The sequence below is a fragment of the Anolis sagrei genome, chromosome 3 (assembly GCF_037176765.1).
Source record: "Anolis sagrei isolate rAnoSag1 chromosome 3, rAnoSag1.mat, whole genome shotgun sequence".
Classification (NCBI taxonomy): Eukaryota; Metazoa; Chordata; class Lepidosauria; order Squamata; family Dactyloidae; genus Anolis; species Anolis sagrei.
In genome coordinates, this window is record NC_090023.1 from 272,937,500 (window position 1) to 272,960,787 (window position 23,288).

General features: G+C 46.8%; 1 protein-coding gene across 1 annotated transcript in view; it reads left to right on the forward strand.

The window, feature by feature from the left end:
• The first annotated feature begins 223 nt into the window (after positions 1–223).
• LOC132770360 (probable cation-transporting ATPase 13A5) overlaps positions 224–23,288 on the forward strand; it is a 69,567-nt gene continuing 46,502 nt past the window's right edge. The window contains exons 1-10 of the mRNA XM_067466289.1: positions 224–292; positions 6,698–6,871; positions 7,984–8,124; positions 9,400–9,470; positions 9,567–9,647; positions 12,367–12,436; positions 18,485–18,619; positions 19,063–19,135; positions 19,501–19,632; positions 21,534–21,704. Coding sequence (XP_067322390.1) covers positions 224–292; positions 6,698–6,871; positions 7,984–8,124; positions 9,400–9,470; positions 9,567–9,647; positions 12,367–12,436; positions 18,485–18,619; positions 19,063–19,135; positions 19,501–19,632; positions 21,534–21,704 — 1,117 coding nt within the window. The remainder of the gene's footprint in view (positions 293–6,697; positions 6,872–7,983; positions 8,125–9,399; positions 9,471–9,566; positions 9,648–12,366; positions 12,437–18,484; positions 18,620–19,062; positions 19,136–19,500; positions 19,633–21,533; positions 21,705–23,288) is intronic.

Consider the following 23,288-nt stretch of genomic DNA (forward strand, 5'->3'; position numbering starts at 1 on the left):
GGAGCTTCCCGGGTATTTCTAATCTGGAGTGAGTGACAGCTGTCAATCTGGATGGGAGGGAAGCCTTCCTCACTGGACGGCCACCATGCCCTGCTTGGCAAAGGGACCGAGGAGGAGATGGTAAGCAGAGGAGGAGGAAATTGGGCTCTCTGGCACCGTCTTCCCAAATATTGGAGCTTCCCGGGTATTTCTAATCTGGAGTGAGTGACAGCTGTCAATCTGGATGGGAGGGAAGCCTTCCTCACTGGACGGCCACCATGCCCTGCTTGGCAAAGGGACCGAGGAGGAGATGGTAAGCAGAGGAGGAGGAAATTGGGCTCTCTGGCACCGTCTTCCCAAATGTAGGAGCTTCCCAGGTATTTCTAAACACCCACTTTGCTGAGTACTTTGGCTCTTTGGGAAGATTTACTTATGATTGAAAGGAAACTCTCAAGTTTCAGCTCCAAGTAATGCAATGGGAGAATGAAACACTCTTAAAATATTTTTGGGAATGTGTTGTTTTCTGCTGGTATCAAGCTGGCAAACGGTTTGGGACCCGCCTACCTACGTGACCACATCTCCGTATATGAACCCACACGATCCCTCCGTTCATCCGGAGAGGCCCTGCTCACGATTTCACCTGCGTCACAAGCATGTTTGGTGGGGACGAGGGACAGGGCCTTCTCTGTGGTGGCCTCCCGACTCTGGAACTCTCTCCCCAAGGACATCAGGCAAGCCCTAACGTTGGCAGTCTTTAGGAAGAGCTTGAAGACCTGGCTGTTCCAGTGTGCCTTTCCAGAATAGGAAACTCCCACAATCATGTCCCAAACGCACGTTACCAGAGATTTAAGATTGCCTGCACATCGCACCTACCCTAAAATCCTTACATTTACCTGTCATGTCCAGCACTTTTAATTTTATTCATTACATTTGGCCCGGCCCTAGTTTTAAATGTGTCATGATGTATTGTTTTGATGACTTACTGTGATTGATTTAATGTTTATTGGTTTGCTTTATGAGTTTTATTGTTGTATTTGTTATGCTGTTGTTTTATTGAGGGCCTTGGCCTTTTGTAAGCCGCACCGAGTCCTTCGGGAGATGTTTGTTGTTCATTCGTTCAGTCGTCTCCGACTCTTCGTGACCTCATGGACCAGCCCACGCTAGAGCTCCCTGTCAGCCGTCACCACCCCCAGCTCCTTCAAGGTCAGTCCAGTCACTTCAAGGATGCCATCCATCCATCTTGCCCTTGCGGGGTACAAATAAAGTTAATTTAATAAAAAAATGCAGGCAATGCACGGGATGATCGAAATGTCTCCTGCACTGTATTTAATATAATATAATATAATATAATATACTGTGTATACATATAATATTAATAATATTATGATGTGATACAATATAATACTGCTACTAATTATAATAATAATTTATTATTATTAAACTTTATTTGTACCCCGCTAGCATCTCCCGCAGGACTCAATGCAGCTTACAAAGGCCAAGGCCTCAACACGACAACAGCAAAACAATAACAATACAATTTAAAGCAAATTAAAAACATAAGCAATAAGCAATAACAAAACGTTACATCATTATGCAATAAAAACCAGGGCCGGGCCAGTGATGGGCACAGGTTAAAAAAAAGTGCTGGGTGTGGCAGGTGATATGTTGGGATTCTGGGCAAGTGCAGAGTGCAGAGAGTCTTAAACTCTAATAAAGTGCTTCTGGGACGTAGTGCTGGAGGTTATCCTATTCCGGAAAGGCACATCGGAATAGCCAGGTCTTCAGATTCTTCCTAAAGACTGCCAATGTGGGTGCTAGTCTAATGTCTTTGGGGAGGGTGTTCCAGAGTCGGGGGGCAACCACAGAGAAGGCCCTGTCCCTCGTCCCCACCAAACGCACCTACGACGCAGGTGGAATCGTGAGCAGGCACTCTCCGGATGAACGGAGGAAGTGTGTGGGTTCATAAACGGAGATGCGGTCACGCAGGTAGGCAGGTCCCAAACCGTTTAGGGCTTTGTAGGTAAGCACCTGCACCTTATGGAGCCCCCTGTGGTGCAGTGGGTTAAAGCACTGAGCTGCTGAGCTTGTTGATCGAAACAGGTTTGATTCCGGGGAGCGGCGTGAGCTTCCACTGTCAGCCCTAGCTTCTGCCAACCTAGCAGTTCGAAAATATGCAAATGTGAGTAGAGCAATAGGTACCACTCCGGCGGGAAGGTAACGGCGCTCCATGCAGTCATGCCGGCCACATGACCTTGGAGGTGTCTACGGACAACGCTGGCTCTTCGGCTTAGAAATGGAGATGAGCACCACACCCCAGAGTCAGACATGACTGGAGTTAATGTCAGGGGACTACCTTTACCTTTAGCATCTCCATGCAGTCATGCCAGTGGCCACATGACCTTGGAGGTGTCTATGGACAACGCCGGCTCTTCGGCTTAGAAATGGAGATGAGCACCACAGAGTCAGACATGACTGGAGTTAATGTCAGGGGACTACCTTTACCTTTACCTACCTGCACCTTGACTTGGGTTCGGTAGGTAAACGGCAGCCAGTGGAGCTCCTTAAACAGGAGGGTTGACCTCTCTCTGTAAGGAGCGCCAGTTAACATCCTGGCCGCTGCCCGTTGGACCAGTTGGAATTTTCAAGCCGTTTTCAAGGGCAGCCCCACGTAGAGCGCATTGCAGTAGTCCAATCTATAATATGATATTATAATTATATATTTTATATTACATTTAAAATTACTAATAACATTGCAGTATTTATTTATCGTGTCAGGAGCAAGCCAAACAGTTGTATTGCATTTTAACAAACAAACAAACAGACAGACAAAACACAAAGTTTGCAAGCTTGGTAGTTGGTTAAATGTCCTTTGACCAGTATCTGGCCACTTGGAGTGTTTCTGGTGTTGCCGCAAGAAGGTCCTCCCTTGTGCATGTGGCAGGGCTCAGGTTGCATTGCAGCAGGAGGTCAGTGGTCTGCTCTTCTCCGCACTCGCGTGTCGTGGATTCCACTTTGTGGCCCCATTTCTTGAGATTGGCTCTGCATCTCGTGGTGCCAGAGCGCAGTCTGTTCAGCGCCTTCCAAGTTGCCCAGTCTTCTGCGTACCCAGGGGGGAGTCTCTCATTGGGTATCAGCCATTGATTGAGGTTCTGAGTTTGAGCCTGCCACTTTTGGACTCTCGCTTGCTGGGGTGTTCCAGCGAGTTTCATATTATATTACAGTATAATGGTATAGTACAATATAGTAATATCTAGAACTAATATTGTGCTATGATAATAATATAATATATTGTTTTTACTTGTAAGCCTCTCTGAGACCCCTTCGGGGTGAGAAGAACAGCATATAAATGTCATAAATAAATAAATAAATGCTCTTAACATTTATGGGCAAATAATGTTCGTAAGCATGTATTTTCTGCCAGTGCTATTCAAGGAATTGGCAATAGATGTCTCTCCAAAAGGGTGAAGCCAGCTTGTGGTTTCCCCAGAGTTTCCATGGCCAGAGGCCCCTTATAGACCACACACCTCATATGGCCTGGAGATGGAGAAGGTCTCTTTCTTGGGTGCCCTCAGCCTGTGGATCATGGATGTCAGCGCTTGGCTGCACTCACTGTCTACTTGAGGGACAAGATCCTTATCGGAGGAATGTAACTGAACCTGGAGGTATTCTAGGACACTAAAGGAGCTGTTTTACTGGCTTGTGAGGGCAGAGGTTAAGCTGGAAGAGGAGCCACTGTTGGGCACCTTGAAAGGGGGATTGGCCTGGCTTCTGAATGAATCATAGAATCCTAGAGTTGGAAGAGACCTCCTGGGCCATCCAGTCCAACCCCATTCTGCCAAGAAGCAGGAACATTGCATTCAAATCACCCCTGACAGATGGCCATCCAGCCTCTGTTTCAAAGTTTCCAAAGAAGGAGCCTCCACCACACTCCAGGTCAGAGAGTTCCACTGCTGAACGGCTCTCACAATCAGGAAGTTCTTCCTTATGTTCAGACGGATTCTCCTTTCTTGTAGTTTGAAGCCATTGTTCCTTGTCCTAATCTCCATGGAAGCAGAAAACAAGCTTGCTCCCTCCTCCTCCCTGTGGCTTCCTCTCACATATTTATACATGGCTATCATGTCTCCTCTCAGCCTTCTCTTCTTCAGGCTAAACATGCCCAGTTCCCTAAGCCGCTCCTCATAGGGCTTGTTCTCCAGACTCTTGATCATTTGAGTCGCCCTCCTCTGGACACATTCCAGCTTGTCAATATCTCTCTTGAATTGTGGTGCCCAGAATTGGACACAATATTCCAGATGTGGTTTAACCAAAGTGGAATAGAGCATGGGGAGCAGGACTTCCCTGGATCTAGGCACTAGGCTCCTCTTGATGGAGGCCAAAATCCCATTGGCTTTTTTTGCCGCCACATCACATTCCTGGCTCATGTTTAACTTGTTGTCCACGAGGACTCCAAGATCTTTTTCACACGTCCTGCTCTCGAGCCAGGCCTCATTGTCCCCCATTCTGTCTCTTTGCATTTCATTTTTCCTGCGTAAGTGGAGTCTCTTGCATGTGTCCATGTTGAGTTTCATTTTATTAGTTTTGGCCCATCTCTTTAATGTTGCAGTGTGCTTTTTGTGTCACTGCCTTGGAGCGACTTTGGGACGTTGTGGTAGTCCACGTCACAACAAAGACCACTGCAAGTATTTGGGGGCACATTCATAGCAATCTACACAATGAACACAGTTTGAGACCACCTTCACTCCCATGATTCCATACTGTGGCATTCTGGGAGTTGTAGTTTGACAAGGTTTTGAGCTTTCTCTGCCAAAGAGTGCTGGTGCCTCAAGGAACTATAGCTCCCAGGTTTCCAACGCATGGAGACATGGCAGTTACAAGTGGGGTCAAACTGCATCAATGTCAGTGCACCTAGAGAAGGCTATGGACCTTGCAAATCTACAAACCCCAGATCTCTATAGCCTTGAGCCATGACCATTACTGAAGTCGAACATGACCCCCCCCCCCCCCAATAAGAGATAGTAACTTATAGTTTTGCTAAGGGCAAGGACACCAGGCTGGATAATAAGGGTTAAGCCTTGGTCAGTTTGGTGTGTATCATTTAATCAAGGCTTTACGCCCTATTTTCATACGTTTACAGCAGTTTAACCAATTTATTACTCAAAATCATGCCACAAAAGTATTTGAATTTTCCCATCTGAGACACACCTGGGCTCCTGATGGTCCCCCATCTCACAAACATGGGACTCTCTTTCCCCCTCATGGATAGATTTCCCTTTATGGACCTTCCTATGAATAATATGAACTATGGGCACTGGGGGAGGGTAGTTGGGTTTACTCTCTGTATTATGATTTCTATATTTTCATATTTTCTCCTGTATTTCTATATTTCCCGTCATGTATCTGACCTTGCCCTGACCCTTTTGCCCCCTTCCCCTCTCCTTGAGGAAATTACATAAGGAAGTTGCCCTGCCTCTGAAAAAAGCAATCAGCGATCATGAAAGCCCCATATCTTAGGACATTGCTTGCATGGAAAATAACAAAGAATTATCTTTCTTGACTTTGGAGTCGGGCCATCAAGAGGATTTTTGCTTGGCAAACTTTTAATTATATAACAATGGGGGAAAGATGACCTTCGAAAAGTCCTTCTTCCCCCAACCCATTTTTCTTTCAAATCTCTCCACTAAAGACATTCACCAAAGTCTCCCCCTTTGTGCCCTATCTGATCGCAAGAGGAAAACTCGGATTAAGTAATCAATGCTTATCACAGACACATCTCAAGACAATAGCCTTGGTTTTTCTGGCAGGCCGGTTCCTGACTCAATAAGCCTCCAGGACATTAAACTCCATAATCCACTCAAGAATGCATTGTATCCCTTCGTCCCGCCTTCCTCTGTTCTGATTCGCTGAAGCGTCGAGGCAGCAGGAGCCTCCTGATTGGCTCTGGCATACCGCAAAAGCCCTGTGTGTGGCCCTGATGCATGGGGGACAGCCAAGCCTCCTCCCAGCTGTTTGCATGTCAGCCAATCCCCTTCGAGCTGGGCAAGAGGGAGGAGCGGGAATTTTGAAACTCACAACTCTGTATTTTCTATAAAAATGGCCTTTATTTCTGTAACCACATGCTCTGCTTGATGAATGATCACGGCTTTGCATCCTTTTCAGCTGAATCGCTAATAAACATCTCGGTGGCACTTTGGTGAGATTCTTTTTGGGAACTTAAGGAAAATAAATTGCTTAAAATTAGGCTTCTCTTTGCTCACCAATGTAGCAATCCCTCTTTGGTGGGGCCGCAGGGTCTCTCCTCCTAGGATAGACCCTTCTAAAGTTCCTATCGACTTCATTACAAGTGGGGTCAAACTGCATTCTTTAGTCTTTGCAAAACTACAACTCCTAGATGCTGGTGTTGTTTTGCACACGTGCAACTTTTACACGCATGTAACTTCCTGACCATATGCAGTGATCCCTTTTTGGGCATCCCATGACATCTATATTCAAATCACATATTCACAGCTGAAGTCTGACTTGTGCTCCTGTTGCATGCCCAGGTGTGCATTCCTGGATGATGTGCAACTATCTGGAGCATCACTTGCTTCACTGGGAATGTGGAAACTTATGATTCCCCCGCTGCACCATGATATGTACACAGGCATTCTGAGGATCCCTTCCAACCTCTGACTCTAGGATTCTATGAATAATTGAACACTATTTTTTTTCTACCTCTTAGGAAATATTTGGCTACAGGAGCCAGGTCGCCAAGAGGGTCCTTTGCGTTGCTGGCTACCTCTTCTCCTGCGGAGCCCTTCTGCTCCTCTTCTATTGGAAGCCGGAGTGGGACGTCTGGGCCACCTGCGTTCCCTGCCACCTGGAGGAGGCCGATACCGTATTATTACGGGCCACAGTGAGTCTCACATGCTGCTTGTATACATTCTTATCTGTGGATGTTATAGCCCAGGTGAAGGGGGTTCTGCTCCATGTTGCTGTCCACCTCCACCAAGGAGGGTTTCCATCCCTTGTGAAGTCTTACTGATGGGGAGATATTGGAAAAATAGATATTTATTTATACATATATTGTATGTACAAGCATTGAAATGTAAGAAAAAATCAAGTTCTCTCTGTATCAGAAACCCAAGCTGACAGGACAAGCTGCTGTCCAGGCACAGAAAGAGGGGGGGTGAATATTCCAGGAAGGGGGGAGATAAGCCCGTCCTAGCACCAACAGAGATAAGTAAAAAGTAGGGAGCCTATCCCCTCCCTCCTGACAGGTCAAAGTAGGCCCCTTGATTGATGGATGTAAGCTGTCAGCCAGGCTTCAGCCCCCCCCCCCCCTCGAAATTCTCATGGTGGTTTGCGAAAAGGCCTTCCTGGTGCATTATTTAAACTGTTATGTTTATTCATATCATGATCTGATCACCATACTCAATATATCCCATATGCATGGGGGTATTGGGGTAATGATACAAAAGGTTTGCTAGGGTAGACCCTCTTTCACTCAGACTCAGCCCCCCCCCCCCCGAAACTCAGCCCCCCCCCCCGCCCAAAACCCCCTGAAACTGCCCCCCCCTCGAATCGAAATCCTGGCTACAGGCCTGCTGTCAGCTGTATGCTGCTCTTTAGAAAGAAATACAGAGACATGCCTTTTGCATGTTGGAAGATAGAATTTGATATTTCTATGATGCTAAAGTGACGCAGTGAATGATGTCAATGTATGTAGAAGCATGTTTCTTTGTTTGCCTGCATTTGTAGAGGTATAAAAGGCACAGTCAATGCCTTTATCCTCACTCTGGTTGCTTTTGGACACAGCTCCACTCCAGGGTCCCAGCTGGAAATAAAGCCGTACTTTTCTTTCTCCGAAAAGGATCTCTCTTGATATTATCTCTCCTATTTGCTGCTACATTTCCATTTTACCTGGAAGTTGCATGCATGTATCATTCCCACTCTCGCAAGAGTAGAGATCTGCAAAAGCTTCCCTCCAAGAGAATCCACCCCATCTTTCTGCCTTTCTCCCCTGAGGATGAGTTTCAGAGATGCAAGAGGAAGAAGGTGATCTCTCTCGACTTGCAGAATCTCCTGGACAGCGAGACGCCGGATGAGCTCTTCAGCGAAGACCAGGAATCTGTCATCAACAGTGCCATTGCCAGGCCTGGATACAAAGTAAGCACTCCTTGCACTCAAGGAAGTCATCCTAAACAAAGGAGAGAAGGAATTGGAGGAAGTTATAGTTATACTGAGAGCTGGCTGAGTGAGCTTAGAGATGGCTCCAGTCGAAGGAGCCCAGAAAATGTCCAAATGCAATACAATTGGAGCACTTTCCAGTGTTTCACTTATCCACATCCAACAAAGTATGTCCTCTCTGGACATTTTCCATGTCAGCCTTGGCTTTGACTACCTATGCAAAGTCCTGGTGTTGGATAAAACCAAAAATAGCATTCCTAGTATAGAATCATAATATCCTAGAGTTGGAAGAGACCTCGTGGGCCATCTAGTCCAACCCCCTCTGCCAAGAAACAGGAAAATTGCATTCAATGAAGAGCCACACCCACTGTGTTAGTGTGGAGAGATGTGTCTGGCATCTCGTGGTGCCAGAGCATAGTCTGTTCAGCGCCTTCCAAGTCGCCCAGTCTTCTGTGTGCCCGGGGTGGGGTGGGGGGGCTCTCATTGGTTTGAGCCTGCCACTTTTGGACTCTCGCTTGCTGAGGTGTTCCTGCGAGTATCTCTGTCTATCTTAGGAAGCTGTTTCTTGATTTAAGTTGTTGGCATGCTGGCTCAAACAGGGGATGGGCCAGAGATGTCACTGCCTTGGTCCTTTCACTATTGGTTGCTACTTCCTGGCAGATGTCAAGTGTAATTTTTCTCCAGTGGTATAGAGCACAGATACCCCGTGACAATGCAGCATGTTTCATTAAGAGCCACACCCACTGTTTGAGTGTGGTGAGATGTGTGTTGCGCTAAGCATATTTCAGTTAAGTCCAATGCAGAAGATACAATAACATTGCACCCAGGCAAGAGGAAAAAGAACAGAAAAACCTTACTCTTATCAACAGAGTTAAAACATAAACTTGCAATGTTACAAACAGTGCAACAAACTTACGTCATCTTTGTAAGCAATACAGAATAAGGCTTCTTCATCTCCATCCAAATGAGAGAGCAGTAGAAATGGTTGAGCAAAGTGCCTGAGCAAAGGCTCCTCAGAGCAAAAGCTGAACTGTATTCTAAAAACCATACAGTTACACCCCACCGGGTATGGTCCAAACTTACTAGTTGACCTACATTATCAGCTGCACATAATAATTAACAGCATAAGGATTTCAACACATACACATACTTGATCCTGTCACAACTTACTGTAACAATGTGTTCCACACTGGGCATGCATACTCAGCAGCGGAGTAGCAAAGTGTTGTGTATTGCATGCCTTGTGTATTGCAGGTGAAGTACATCCAAGTGCAAAAAATCCGCTGCGTCTGGAACGTGTCCGAAAAAGCCTTTGTCAGAGTTGGGTGAGTTTGGAGCTATTTACCAGGAAAATAAACAAAAGGCCCATTATCTGATATATTATTTCACATCCCTATGAGATGTTTCTCCTCTTTTTGCAGATCACTTGAGGACAGCAACACTTGCTATCAGATACACCAGAAATTTGGAGATGGGCTGACGAGGAAGCAGCAAGAACTCAGGTATTGTCTGCAGAAATTGTGTGACTTGCAGTTCAGATCTCACCAGCAGGAACATCAACTCAGGAGAAAGACTTAGGCCCACCCAATGGCCAAAAAGATGTTGATGCATCCCCTTATTTTCCATCTTCATTGTTATGATACTTCATTTTGTTGATGGGAAGCTTTCCACCGGAGTGAAAATCATCTATTTGGCAGATGGCAAGCTATTTAACCTCAGCAGACTGAACGCCAAAACCAAGGTTACAACAACATCTGGTATAGAGCTCCAGTATGCTGATGACAACATCGTCTGTGTGCATTTAGAAGAAGACCTACAATCCAATCTAAACACCTTTACAGAAGCATACGAGAAGCTCAGCCTATCATTAAACATTGAGAAAACCACCAGCCAATCCCTCTCCAATTGCGGAAATACAACATAATGGCGTAACATTAGAAAATGTTGACCATTTCCGCTCCCTCGGTAGCCACCTCTCCACAAAAATCAACATTGACACTGAATTGACAACACCGCCTGAGCTCTGTGAGTGCAGCATTTTTCCAAATGAAGTAGGAGTGTTTGAGGACCGGGACATCTTATGGGAGACCAAAATGCTTGTTTATAAAGCTATTCCCCTCCCAACCCTGCTATATGCCTGCAAAATGCGGACTGTCTACAGACTTCACATGCAACTCCTAGAACGATTCCATCAGCCCTGCCTCCGAAAAATCCTGCAAATCTCTTGGAAGAAACACTGAAGTGATGCTCCTCTGCCATCAACTCCGCTGGACTGGCCCAACCACCGTCTCCCAAAGCAGCTGCTCTCCTCCAAACTCAAGAACAGAAAACAGAATGTTGGTGGGCAGGAAAAGAGATTTAAAGACGGGCTCAAAGCCAACCTTCAAAACTCTGGCATAGACACTGAGAACTGGGAAGCCCTGGCCCTTGAGTGCTCCAACTGCAGGTCAGCTATGACCAGCAGTGCTGCAGAATTTGAAGAGGCACAAATGGAGGGTGCAAGAGAGAAACGTGCCAAGAGGAAGGCGCCTCAAGCCAACCCTGACTGAGACTGCCTTCCACCTAGAAACTAATGCCCTCACTGCAGGAGAAGATGCAGGTCAAGAATAGGGCTCCACAGTCACCTACGGACCCACCGCCAGGACACTGATCCTGGAGGACTATCCTACTCAGACAATGAGGGATCGCCTAACTTAAGAGTGTGGTGGTCTTGAATAGCACTCAAAATACAATTCATATGCCACATATTCACCAATGTAGTATGTCAGTTCCTTGGAGTGCTGTCTCCACTGACATCCTCTCTGACCATTGAGAATAAAGCCTCTGATTTTGCCTTCAGCCCATCTGCGTCTCATCTGGCTCTTTGGAAGCTTGGAATTCTGGGCGCCAAACCAACCAGCAATTCTTGTGGAACTGAAATCACATAACAATAACTGCATTGAAGTGAATTATATAGGAGCCCCCGGTGGCACAGTGTCGCAGGTTCAAATCCAGGGAGAGGCGGATGAGCTCCCACTGTCAACTCCAGCTCCTCATGCGGGGACATGTATAGCCATGTATAAATATGTGAGAGGAAGCCACAGGGAGGAGGAGGGAGCAAGCTTGTTTTCTGCTTCCTTGGAGACTAGGACGGCGGACGCAATGGAACAATGGCTTCAAACTACAAGAGAGGAGATTCCATCTGAACATGAGGAAGAACTTCCTGACTGGGAGAGCCGTTCAGCAGTGGAACTCTCTGCCCCGGAGTGTGGTGGAGGCTCCTTCCTTCTTTGGAAGCTTTGAAACAGAGGCTGGATGGCCATCTGTCAGGGGTGATTTGAATGCAATTTTCCTGCTTCTTGGCAGAATGGGCTTGGACTGGATGATGGCCCAGGAGGTCTCTTCCAACTCTTTGATTCTATGATTCTATGATTCTATGACATGAGAGAAGCCTCCCAGAAGGATCATAAATCATCCGGGTGTCCCCTGGGCAACGTCCTTCCAGACGGCCAATTCTCTCACACCAGAAATGACTTGCAGTTTCTCAAGTCGCTCCTGACAAGACAAAAAAAAACTGAATTATATGGCTCTATGCTGACATATAATGCAGTTCAATGCTGTTAAGCTGCATCCTGATACTTTAATATATGCCAGTGTAAATGGGGCCCTAGAGCTTGGAAGGGATTGCAAGGACTGTCCAATCCCACCTCTTTCTGCCAGGCAGGAGTATGTTGCGGTTTCCTAAGAGTAAATTGGGAACTGTTGTGTCCTCATCCCACTTCCAAGGCAATCCCATACTTTGTCGAAGGCTTTCATGGCTGGAATCACTAGGTTCTTGTGGGTTTTTTCGGGCTATAAAGCCATGTTCTAGAGGCATTTCTTGCCCCACCCCAGCCATTCCACAGATATATAAACCCATTTTTCCTACTTCCAACAGACCTCACAACCTCTGAGGAAGCTTGCCATAGATGCAGGCGAAACGTCTGGAGAGAATGCCTCTAGAACATGGCTCTATAGCCCGAAAAAACCCACAAGAATCCCATACTTATTATGAGGAAGCAAGAAGTCTGAGGATGCTTGCCATAGATGCAGGCAAAATGTCAGGAGAGAATGCCTCTAGAACATGGCCTGAAAAAACCTACAACAACCCAGTGATTCCAGCCATGAAAGCCTTCGACAAGACATTGGTCTCTGTTCTGCTGTCCTTTTCATCCTTCTCTTTCACCCTTCTCTCTTTTGTAGGAAGATGGTGTGTGGACCCAACGCCATTGAAATCGAAATCCAGCCCATCTGGAAACTGCTTTTCAAAGAGGTAACTGAGGAGTGCCATTCCAGTCTCTTCTGATTACTTTCCCAAAGATTTCCAAATGTTTTCAACTTCCAATAGTTTCCAAGAGCCTCGCAGTGATTTTTGTGGGTTGCCGTGGGGTCGTGCCAGCAAAATGGTACTATCCGGTGATGCCATAATCAGCTTGCATTTGAGTTGTGTGCTCTGGCAGCATAACTTTGGGGCTTTTAGGTTACCATTCCTTGACCCAGAGTCCTTCCTGTGAGTTGGACTGCAACTACTATTTATTCATTTATTTATTTATTTATTTACAGCTTTTCTATTCCGCCCTTCTCCTCACCCCGCAGGGGACTCAGGGCAGATTACAGTGTACACATATATGGCAAACATTCAATGCCAATTTTTGACATACAAACATATACAGACATATACAGAGGCTATTTAACTTTTTTCTGGCCGCCAGGGGAGCTGTCGCTTTCATCATCCATCTGCGATGCTAATGGAGCACTACCGCATTCCCCGCATGCTTCCCCGCTGGAATGCTTTGCTGGAGTCTTCTTTATGGCCTCATAAATCAGTTAATTTAGCCTCCCCACACTTTAAGGTGGTACCTAATTTTCCTACTTGACAGATGCAACTGTCTTTCAGATTGCAAAGGTCGACAACAGGCTACACACAATTGGTTGGAAACCCACTCCAACCCAGGCTGACACTCAACCCTTTTGGTCAGAGTGATCTTAATGCAGCTGACACTCAGCCAGCTGCGCCACAATCCTGTTGCTCCTATCATTCCCAGAAAGTGTGGGTACGGCATTGGAAGTGATGGCAATTAAAGTATTTCATAATTTCTTTGTATTGTCGAAGGCTTTCATGGCCGGAGAGTGAGACCTCACTACCTCTGAGGATGCTTGCCATAGATGCAGGCAAAATGTCAGGAGAGAATGCCTCTAGAACATGGCCATATAGCCAAAAAAAGCCTACAACAACCCAGTGATTCCGGCCATGAAAGCCTTCGACAATCAGAGGCGGCCCTAGGTAATTTTCAAAGGTAAGCAAACAGTATTTTGGCACCCCCCCCCCCCAACCAATCATTGATATGTATATTTTCTGTTTGTCGTGGGAGTTCTGTGGGCCATATTTGGTTCAATTCCATCATTGGTGGAGTTCAGAATGCTCTTTGGTTGTAGGTGAACTATACATCCCAGTAACTACACTTGCCGCACTTGCTCCCTTGCCTGGCCCGCTTTGGGTCCAGAGGCATGCCTGAAGACCCCAGCGTGTGCACCAAAATCACCTCTTCTCCTGACTTTCTCCTCAGCCATTGGGACCAAGAGAGAGAGAGAGAGAGAGAGAGAGGTGGAGATGCCCACCTTTCCTGAAGGTAGGCGCAAAAACAAAGGAGGGAGCAGAGGTGGGAGATACCTCCAGCCGGAGGGGCCCTCTCTCTCTCTCTCTCTCGGTCCCAATGGCTGAAGAGAAAGTCAGGAGAAGAGGCGACTTTTGGTGCGCACGCTGGGGTCTTCAAACACGCCTCCGGACCCAAAACGGACCAGGTGCAGCGGCTCTGCCCCTTGGCCCACCCGCGGATTGGGGAGAGGAGAGGAGGCGGGTGGAGCGCCGGGGGATCGGGAAAGGGAGCCGGTCATGGGGAAGGGATCGAACGCGGAGAACGATTGAGCGCCGGCTCTGCTCGTGCACCCGGTGGCCGGGTGGAGCAGGAACGAGAGGGGCTAGGCGAGGCTCAAGGGCCCGGCCCCTTTGAAAAGAGGATTGCCCGGGAGCGAGGCAAGAAAACTGAGGCTCCCCCCGGACTGCTAGGGCTGTTGTGAGTCGAGGGGGCGCTCCTCAAGTGGCGGTTGTGGGGCATTTACAGAGGTGCCTCTGCGCCCCTGGCAAAAAAAGTGTTCTGCGACTGCTTACTTCGCATAATGGATGAGCCGCCCCTGTCGACAATACATTGAACATCTGTACGGGGAGAAACTTTTCCAAGACACACGGAAACTGGAAAAACTAAGGACCAGGAAAACACATCTACTGACTTTCCTTCTACGCTGCAGACACACAGATACCATCCCACAATAGCTCTAGAACATGGCCATATAGCCCAAAAAAAACCTACAACAACCCATAATTTCTTTGTTGAAGGACTGCATCCTGTACCTCCCTTACTATATGTCCAAGGCTTTCAAAATGTTCTGCAAATGGGGAGTACCAAATTGGGAAAATTGATTGCAATCTAGCAACACACAGTAAACAATCCCAGTTCCACCAGAAAATTGGGGGCTCATCCAGTATGTGCAGAGCATGGCTAGCAAACACGGCAGGACCTTTGATCTAGCTCACTTTGAGAGCTGGCATTTGGCACACTTGGTTTTGCAATCGAACAAAGACTGACCTTCCAAGTTGGCATCTCTGAAGGCATCTCATTGTGGGGGTGGAAACAGGTTCATCAAAGGAGAAAGGCATTTACGGAAGAGGCCAAGGGACGCCATGCATTCCAGCGGGCACTGCGAGTTCTCATTATAGCAATGGACAAATCAGTCTCCAACCCACATTCACTTTTGCAAGTTATTTTGGTCCCACTTGAATTCATTTTTAATGGGACACATATGAAGAAAACAGCCAGACCTATACATACATAATACTTGAACAACAGATGATAATAATAATAATAATAATAATAATAATAATAATATATTTTTTATTTGTCGTGTCAGGGCAACCAGTCAATTATATTATATTTCTAACAGAACAAAGCAAACAAACAGACAAAATACAAAATTTGCAAGTTTGGTAGTTGGTTAAATGTCCTTTGACCAGTCTCTGTCCCCTTGGAGTGCCTCTGGTGTTGCCGCAAGAAGGTCCTCCATTGTGCATGTGGCAGGGCTCAGGATGCATTGCAGCAGGGTTGAGTATCATCTATGCTGATGATCGTGCCATTACTACTCAATCAGGGAGCTTTGAGATGGTTGAACAGAAGCTCTCCAAAGCTCTAGGTGCTCTTACTGCCTATGACAGGGAAAACCAGCTGATCCCCAACCCATCTAAAACACAGACATGTGCCTTTCATCTCAAGAACAGAGAAGCATCCTGAGCTCTGAAGATCACCTGGGAAGGAATCCCACTGGAGCATTGCAGCGCACCCAAATCCCTGGGAGTCACTCTGGACCGTGCTCTGACCTACAAGAAGCACTGCCTGAACATCAAACAAAAAGTGGGTGCTAGAAACAATATCATACGAAAGCTGACTGGCACAACCTGGGGATCACAACCAGACACAGTGAAGACATCTGCCCTTGTGCTGTGCTACTCTGCTGCTGAGTATGCATGCCCAGTGTGGAACACATCTCACCACACTAAAACAGTGGATGTGGCTCTTAAGGAGACATGCCACATTATCACAGGGTGTCTACACCCTACACCACTGGAGAAATGACACTGCTTAGCCGGTATTGCACCACCTGACATCCGCCGGGAAGTAGCAGCCAATAGTGTAAAGACCAAGGCAGAGACATCTCCAGCTCACCCCCTGTTTGGGTATCAGCCAGCACGTCAACGACTTAAATCAAGACATAGTTTTCTAAGATCTACAGAGACACTCGCTGGAACACTTCAGCAAGCGAGAGTCCAAAAGTGGCAGGCTCAAACCCAGAACCTCAACCAATGGCTGATACCAAATGAGAGACTCCCTCCTAGGCACACAGAGGACGACGGGGCGACTTGGAAGGCGCTGAACAGACTGCGCTCTGGCACCACGAGAGATGCAGAGCCAACCTTCAGAAATGGGGCCACAAAGTGGAATCCTCAACATGCGAATGTGGAGAGGAGCAAACCACTGACCACCTGCTGCAATGCAACCATAATAATAATAATAATAATGCAATGCTATAACTTCATGTCCATGGTTTTTGTTTGTCCCAGTAGAGATCATGTTGGATCTGGCTGTATTCCGATTCTAAAAATTTCTTGTAACAACTTCTGCATCAGTATTCTTTTACTCAGTCCTTTACAAGACGCATAGAGAAACCGAGTGCCTGGTGTTGTAGTTCAACCTGTGACTGTGTCTGATGTCAGCCAGATATGATAGCCATGTATAAATATGTGAGAGGAAGCCACAGGGAGGAGGAGGGAGCAAGCTTGTTTTCTGCTTCCCTGGAGATTAGGACAAGGAACAATGGCTTCAAACTACAAGAGAGGAGATTCCATCTGAACATGAGGAAGAACTTCCTGACTGTGAGAGCCGTTCAGCAGTGGAACTCTCTGCCCTGGAGTGTGGTGGAGGCTCCTTCTTTGGAAGCTTTTAAGCAGAGGCTGGATGGCCATCTGTCAGGGGTGATTTGAATGCAATATTCCTGCTTCTTGGCAGAATGGGGTTGGACTGGATGGCCCAGGAGGTCTCTTCCAACTCTAGGATTCTATGATTCTATGAGTGGGGATGATGGCTTTCCTGGGCTTGTGTCTGATGTCAATGGGGATGAGGGTTTTTCTGGGCCTGAGTCAAGCCCATGCTTTGCTGAGACACCTGAGGTTCCTCATGAAGAGAGTGCTTCTCCTGCAGATTCCCAAAGTCAAATTCATGAAAGTGGCCCACAGCAACCTTTCTCTGAGAGACTGTCTTCTGAGGATGATTTGTCAGGTTCAGAAGTTGATGAGATTGAAGATAGAAGACAAGATTTTGTAAACTAAGACAAAGTTCATAAGATTACCAAAGTTCAGCTCGTAGAAAAGAGAGATGAGAAATCCTTATCTGGTTGTAAAGGCAAACGGAATGCTTTCCTTTCATTTCATGGGACAAGAAAAGCTTTATACGGTACGGGGAAAGGATTTTAGCTTACTTTCAGCAACATTGAACTTTCATGACAGTCATAGAATCATAGAATCAAAGAGTTGGAAGAGACCTTAAGCCGCTCCTCATAGGGCTTGTTCTCCTGGGCCATCCAGTCCAACCCCATCCTGGGCCATCCAGTCCAACCCCATTCTGCCAAGAAGCAGGAATATTGCATTCAAATCACCCCTGACAGATGGCCACTCAGCCTCTGTTTCAAAGCTTCCAAAGAAGGAGCCTCCACCACACTCCAGGGCAGAGAGTTCCACTGCTGAACAACTCTCACAGTCAGGAAGTTCTTCCTCATGTTCAGATGGAATCTCCTCTCTTGTAGTTTGAAGCCATTGTTCCTTTGTGTCCTAGTCTCCAAGGAAGCAGAAAACAAGCTTGCTCCCTCCTCCTCCCTGTGGCTTCCTCTCACATATTTATACATGGCTGTCATATCTCCTCTCAGCCTTCTCTTCTTCAGGCTGGCTCCTTAAGCCGCTCCTCATAGGGCTTGTTCTCCAGACCCTTGATCATTTGAGTCGCCCTCCTCTGGACACATTCCAACTTGTCAATATCTCTCTTGAATTGTGGTGCCCAGAATTGGACACAATATTCCAGGTGTGGTCTAACCAAGGCGGAATAGAGCATGGGTAGGATTACTTCCTTAGATCTAGACACTATGCTCCTATTGATGCAGGCCAAAATCCCATTGGCTTTTTTTGCCGCCACATCACATTGTTGGCTCGTGTTTAACTTGTTCCCCACGAGGACTCCAAGATCTTTTTCACACGTACTGCTCTCGAGCCAGGCATTGTCCCCCATTCTATAGTCTTGTTTCCAAGTGGATTTCTAGTTTCGTGTTTCAAGTTTAGCCAGGTTCCTCTTCTGGGTATTGGATTCCCATACTGTCTTCTTCTTTTTGGAGTTTGCAATCTTGGATCTTGTGTACCTTGTACCTTGAAGTTCATGGACTATTTGTTGCCTATGGAAAATACTGTTTTGACTATACTGTTTCTATCATTTTCATTGATTTGCTTACATATATCCTTCAATAAACCACTTTCTGATTTTACTATACTTGTGTGGTGTTTAAGGACAGAGGTGTTCACGCTCTTGGATACAACAACTGGTCTCTGGAGTTCACCAAAGGAGGATGCAATGGTGCTGAAGGGTATTTTGAGGAGGAAATGCTCATTGTGTTTGCTGCACCCTAGAACTATTCTGGTGCATGACCTGTGGCCCCTCTACTCTCTTGACAGATCCTGAACCCCTTCTATGTGTTCCAAGCCTTCACCCTGGCACTCTGGCTGGCCCAAGGGTACATTGAGTACTCCATCTCCATCATCATCATGTCCATCATCTCCATCAGCCTCACCGTCTATGATCTGCGGCGGGTGAGTGGCCCAAGCCCTTCAGCCAGACTGTAAGGCACAGCTAAAGCACTCCTGAAAGATTGCCGTCCAACCCCTATTGAAAGACCTCTTAAGGTGGAGAGTCTACCACCATCCAAGGTGGTCTTTTGGTAGGATGCTAGAGTTAGAAGGGACCCCCAGAGTCAATCTAGTCCAACCTCATTCTACCCTGAAGGAAGACCCAACCAAAACACTCCTGAAAGATGGTCATCCAAGCTAAGTTTAAGGATCTTCAAAGACGGTGAGTCCATCGTCTTACTCTGAAGGAGACTATTCCACTATCAATGGCTTTTTTGCCATTTAAATCCACTGTTTTGTGTTTTGGTTTCTGGCTCATCAGAAGCAAGATCTCTCCATTTTTGACAGCCCCCTAACTATTCATAAATAGCTCTTGCCTCTCTGCTTTTTCTTTTGCTTTCCCACAGCAATCCATCAATTTGCACAACTTGGTGAAGGAGCATAACAAGGTCCAAGTCACAGTCTGGACTAAAGCCAAAGGTGAGAATATGCTGTCTTGATGTTGAGGGGAGTCTTCCTCTATGGAGGTTTTTAAGCAGAGGTTGGATGGCCATCTGTTGGGAGGGCTTGGATTGTGTATTGCTGCCCGGCACAAAGGGATTGGACTGAATGTCCCTTCCAACTCTTCTGGGAGCCCAGTGGAGCCTCATTCTCTGGAGGTTTTCAAACACAGGCTAGAAATGGGTGTCTATCGGGAGGGCTTAGATGGTGTCATCTGGCCTGGCAGAAGAGGGTTAGACTAGATAGCCCTTGGGGATCCAATGAAGGAAACCTCCAGGAGAGGATCACCATCAGTTGGACTCAATGGCAACACTGGTTTCCCATTAAGCTTTGCCTTTCCACAGGTGAGCACCAGTCAGAGTCCTGCAACTTGGTCCCAGGAGACGTTCTCCTCTTGGAAGGCCAGAAGCATTCCTTGCCCTGCGATGCCATCCTCCTGGAGGGAAGTTGTGTGGTTGACGAAGGCATGCTCACAGGTGTGCAATCATGGCCTTTGTCCTCTGCCTCTCCTTTTGTGCAGCTTTCCAAACAGGTGCTGCTTCTGGCACCAAGCAGCAGAAACAGTTCAAAGAGCTTGACCCCACTTGAACTGCCTTGATTCATTGCTATGGGATCCTGGGAGCTGTAGCCTCCTCTGCCAGAGAAGACTGGTGCCTCACCAAGGCATGATTGGCGGATTCCAGATCAAAGAGCCAGGGCGGGTACAGCTAGTAAATAAATAAATATAATGGATTTGCCTTGAACTGCTATACTGTTATGACGCTTTCGCCTTGTGTTGCTATGCTATTTTGACGCTGTTGCCTTGAAATGCTATGATGCTATGATGTTTGTGTCTTGAATTGCTATACTATTGTGATGTTTTTGCCTCGAATTGCTATAACGCAATGACACTTTTGCCCTTATTTATCGTGTCATCAGCAACCATACCATTGTATTACAATTCTAACAGAGCAAAACAAACACACAGATTAAAAAGAAAAAGAAAAAAGACACACAGATTTTGCAAATTTGGTAGTTGCTTAAATGTCCTTTGACCAGTCTCTGGCCCCTTGGAGTGCCTCTCGGGTTGCCTCAAGAAGGTCCTCCCTTGTGCATCATGAGGCAGGGCTCAGGTTGCATTGCAGCAAGTGGTCAGTGGTTTGTTCTTCTCCGCACTCGCATGCCGAGGATTCCACCCTGTAGCCCCATTTCTTAAGGTTGGCTCTGCATCTCGTGGTGCCAGAGCGCAGTCTGTTCAGCGCCTTCCAAGTCGCCCAGTCTTCTGTGTGCCCAGGGGGGAGTCTCTCATCTGGTATCACCCATGGATTGAGGTGCTGGGTTTGGGCCTGCCACTTTTGGACTCTTGCTTGCTGAGGTGTTCCAACGAGTGTCTCTGTATATCTAAGAAAACTATGTCTTGATTTAAGTCGTTGACGTGCTGGCTGATACCCAAACAGGGAATGAGCTGGAGATGTCTCCGCCCCAGTCCCACTTCCCGGCGGATGTCAGGTGGTGCAACACCGGCCAAGCAGCGCAATTTCTCCAGTGGTGTGGGGCGCAGACACCCCGCGATAATGCGGCATGTCTCATTAAGAGCCACATCCACTGTTTGAGCGTGGTGAGATGTGTTCCACACTGGGCATGCATACTCAGCAGCAGAGTAGCACAGCGCAAGGGCAGATGTCCTCACTGTGTCCGGTTGTGATCCCCAGGTTGTGCCAGTCAGCTTTCATATGATATTGTTTCTAGCACCCACTTTTTGCTTGATGTTCAGGCAGTGCTTCTTGTAGGTCAGAGCACGGTCCAGAGTGACTCCTCCCAGGTATTTGGGTGCGCTGCAATGCTCCAGTGGGATTCCTTCCTTCCCAGGTAATCCTCAGAGCTCGGGATGCTTGTCTGTTCTTAAGGTGAAAGGCGCATGTCTGTGTTTTAGATGGATTAGGGATCAGTTGGTTTTCCCTGTAAGAGGCAGTAAGAGCACCTAGAGCTTCGGAGAGCTTCTGTTCAACCATCTCAAAGCTCCCTGCTTGAGTGGTAATGGCACATGCCAAATGCTATAATGCTATGATGCTTGTGTCTTGAATTGCTATACTGTTGTGATGTTTTTGCCTCAAATTGCTATAACGCAATGACACTTTTGCCCTGAAATGCTATAGCACTATGATACTTTGCCTTGTGATGCTATAATGGTTTTGCCTTGAATTGCTATAACACTATGATGCTTTTGACTTGAATTGCTATGCTATCATGACACTGTTGCCTTGAAATGCTGTAATGCTATGATGCTTTTCCCCTGTAACATTATGGCTCCGATGTGGCAGTTCTGTGTCTCTTGCTAATGCTTTCTGCCCAGGTGCACTGATTCAAGGTGTGTGGGGGATGTGGGTTGCCTTTGCAGGTGAGAGTGTCCCGGTGACCAAGACCCCTTTGCCCCAAGTGGACAACGTCCAGCCCTGGAAGAAGCACAGCCTGGAAGACCACCGACGCCATGTCCTCTTCTGCGGCACAGAGGTCATCCAGACCAGGCCTAGCGGCAAAGGGCCGGTCAGAGCCGTCGTATTGCAGACAGGTGAGGGTCTCCACTCCATTTTTTGAGGAAGAGGAGGGCTACTCTGTGCTTGTGGCTGCAAGAAAGAGAAATGAGGAGCTGAGATGGACAGACTGACCATGCTAATCAAGGAGAAATCATTGGCCAATTTTAAGACTGGCTATGATTTGTTTATTACTTTTTAACAAAAAGGGTAGGATTTATGCATTAGAGCAGTATTCTTCAGCTCCTGCCATTCCAAACAGCTGGTAAGCTGCCTTGGATTTCTGGGAGTTGAAGTCCAAAACACCTAGAGAAGGAGAGTCTTGTTGGGGTTCAGCCTGATCCTGATCTGTGTGAACCGGATTCTCTGATAGTTTGTCCAACTGAGCAAGCTCTCCCTGACCCTGACAGTGTGGAATCTGTTGTTGATGCTGAGGTCAGCGGCGATGAAAATGAAACTCAGCTGGAGGAAAATGTTTTGGAAGTTAGCCGCAATATCACTAGCAGTGATATCTCTCCACCTGGGGTTTTTAATGAGGACTGAAGAGAACAGATAGTTAGAGACAGAAATATTTCCCAGTGTCTACAAAGGTCACATCGTTTACAGGAGAGACAGGCCCAGACGTCAAAGTCAAGGGGCGTTTCAAAGCATAGCTTCTTTGGTTTAAGAGGCCTCCTGCCGGGTGTCTCTTTAGATCAAGCAACGTTTGGGACTGTGGCTGTGCCTTGGCAGAATTCCTGTGTTCCATGGCCAGTAATCCCAGAGGCTTCTAGTTTTCAAGTTCATGGTTAGTAAAAGGCTAACAGAATCCTGGTTCTTGTATTGTGGCTTTTGGAATTTTGCTCAAGTTCAGAGATTCTACTGACTGCTGTGTTTTTCTGTGGCTTTTTGACTTTGCATTTACCTTTCTTTTGTAACCAATTTTTCATCAATAAACAAGGATTGCTTTTCCTACAGTCCAGTGTGGTGGATTTAATCTTATGGTCTCGTTTCTTGAACTGGGATGCAACAAGTCTGTGGAACGCTGCATTAAAGAGATGCTATTAAAAGATAGCAGTTGTTGGGAATCAGCCTGTGTTTGTGTTTCAGGATACTGATGTGGGAAATGATGAGGGAAATGATGGTGCCGAGGCTGAGGTACAAGATGGAGATGGTTTGGTCAATGATTTTCAGGCAGACAATGACAGAGAGGCCCCAGTGCAAAGGGCAGTTTCTCATGAGAATATTCCTGCTGGGCCTAGCAATGATGGTTCACTCCCTTTCTCTGTGAGCTCTCAAGATTTGAATTTGGAAAACAATCTGACACCTGGGAATTTTAATGAGCAGCCAGATAGGGAGCTGAAGAATAAGCGGCTGGAGATTGACAGCAAGCTCAGTATTTACACCGCTCTGAAAGACTTTGTCTGATAAGGGGGAAATGTGGGAGGAAGCGAAACCAATTTCTGAGTTTTGGGATAAAAGGTTTGCCTCAAGGGGAAACCTGTTAGATCAGGCATCATTTGGAAACCAAGTTCCTGTGGCATGGAAATCCTGTTCAAGGGGTCTTTTGGATTGTCTTTGCATCCTGTTTGATTCTTGTCTGGATTAATGCCATCTTGGATTGCTTTTATTACTTGTGTGGA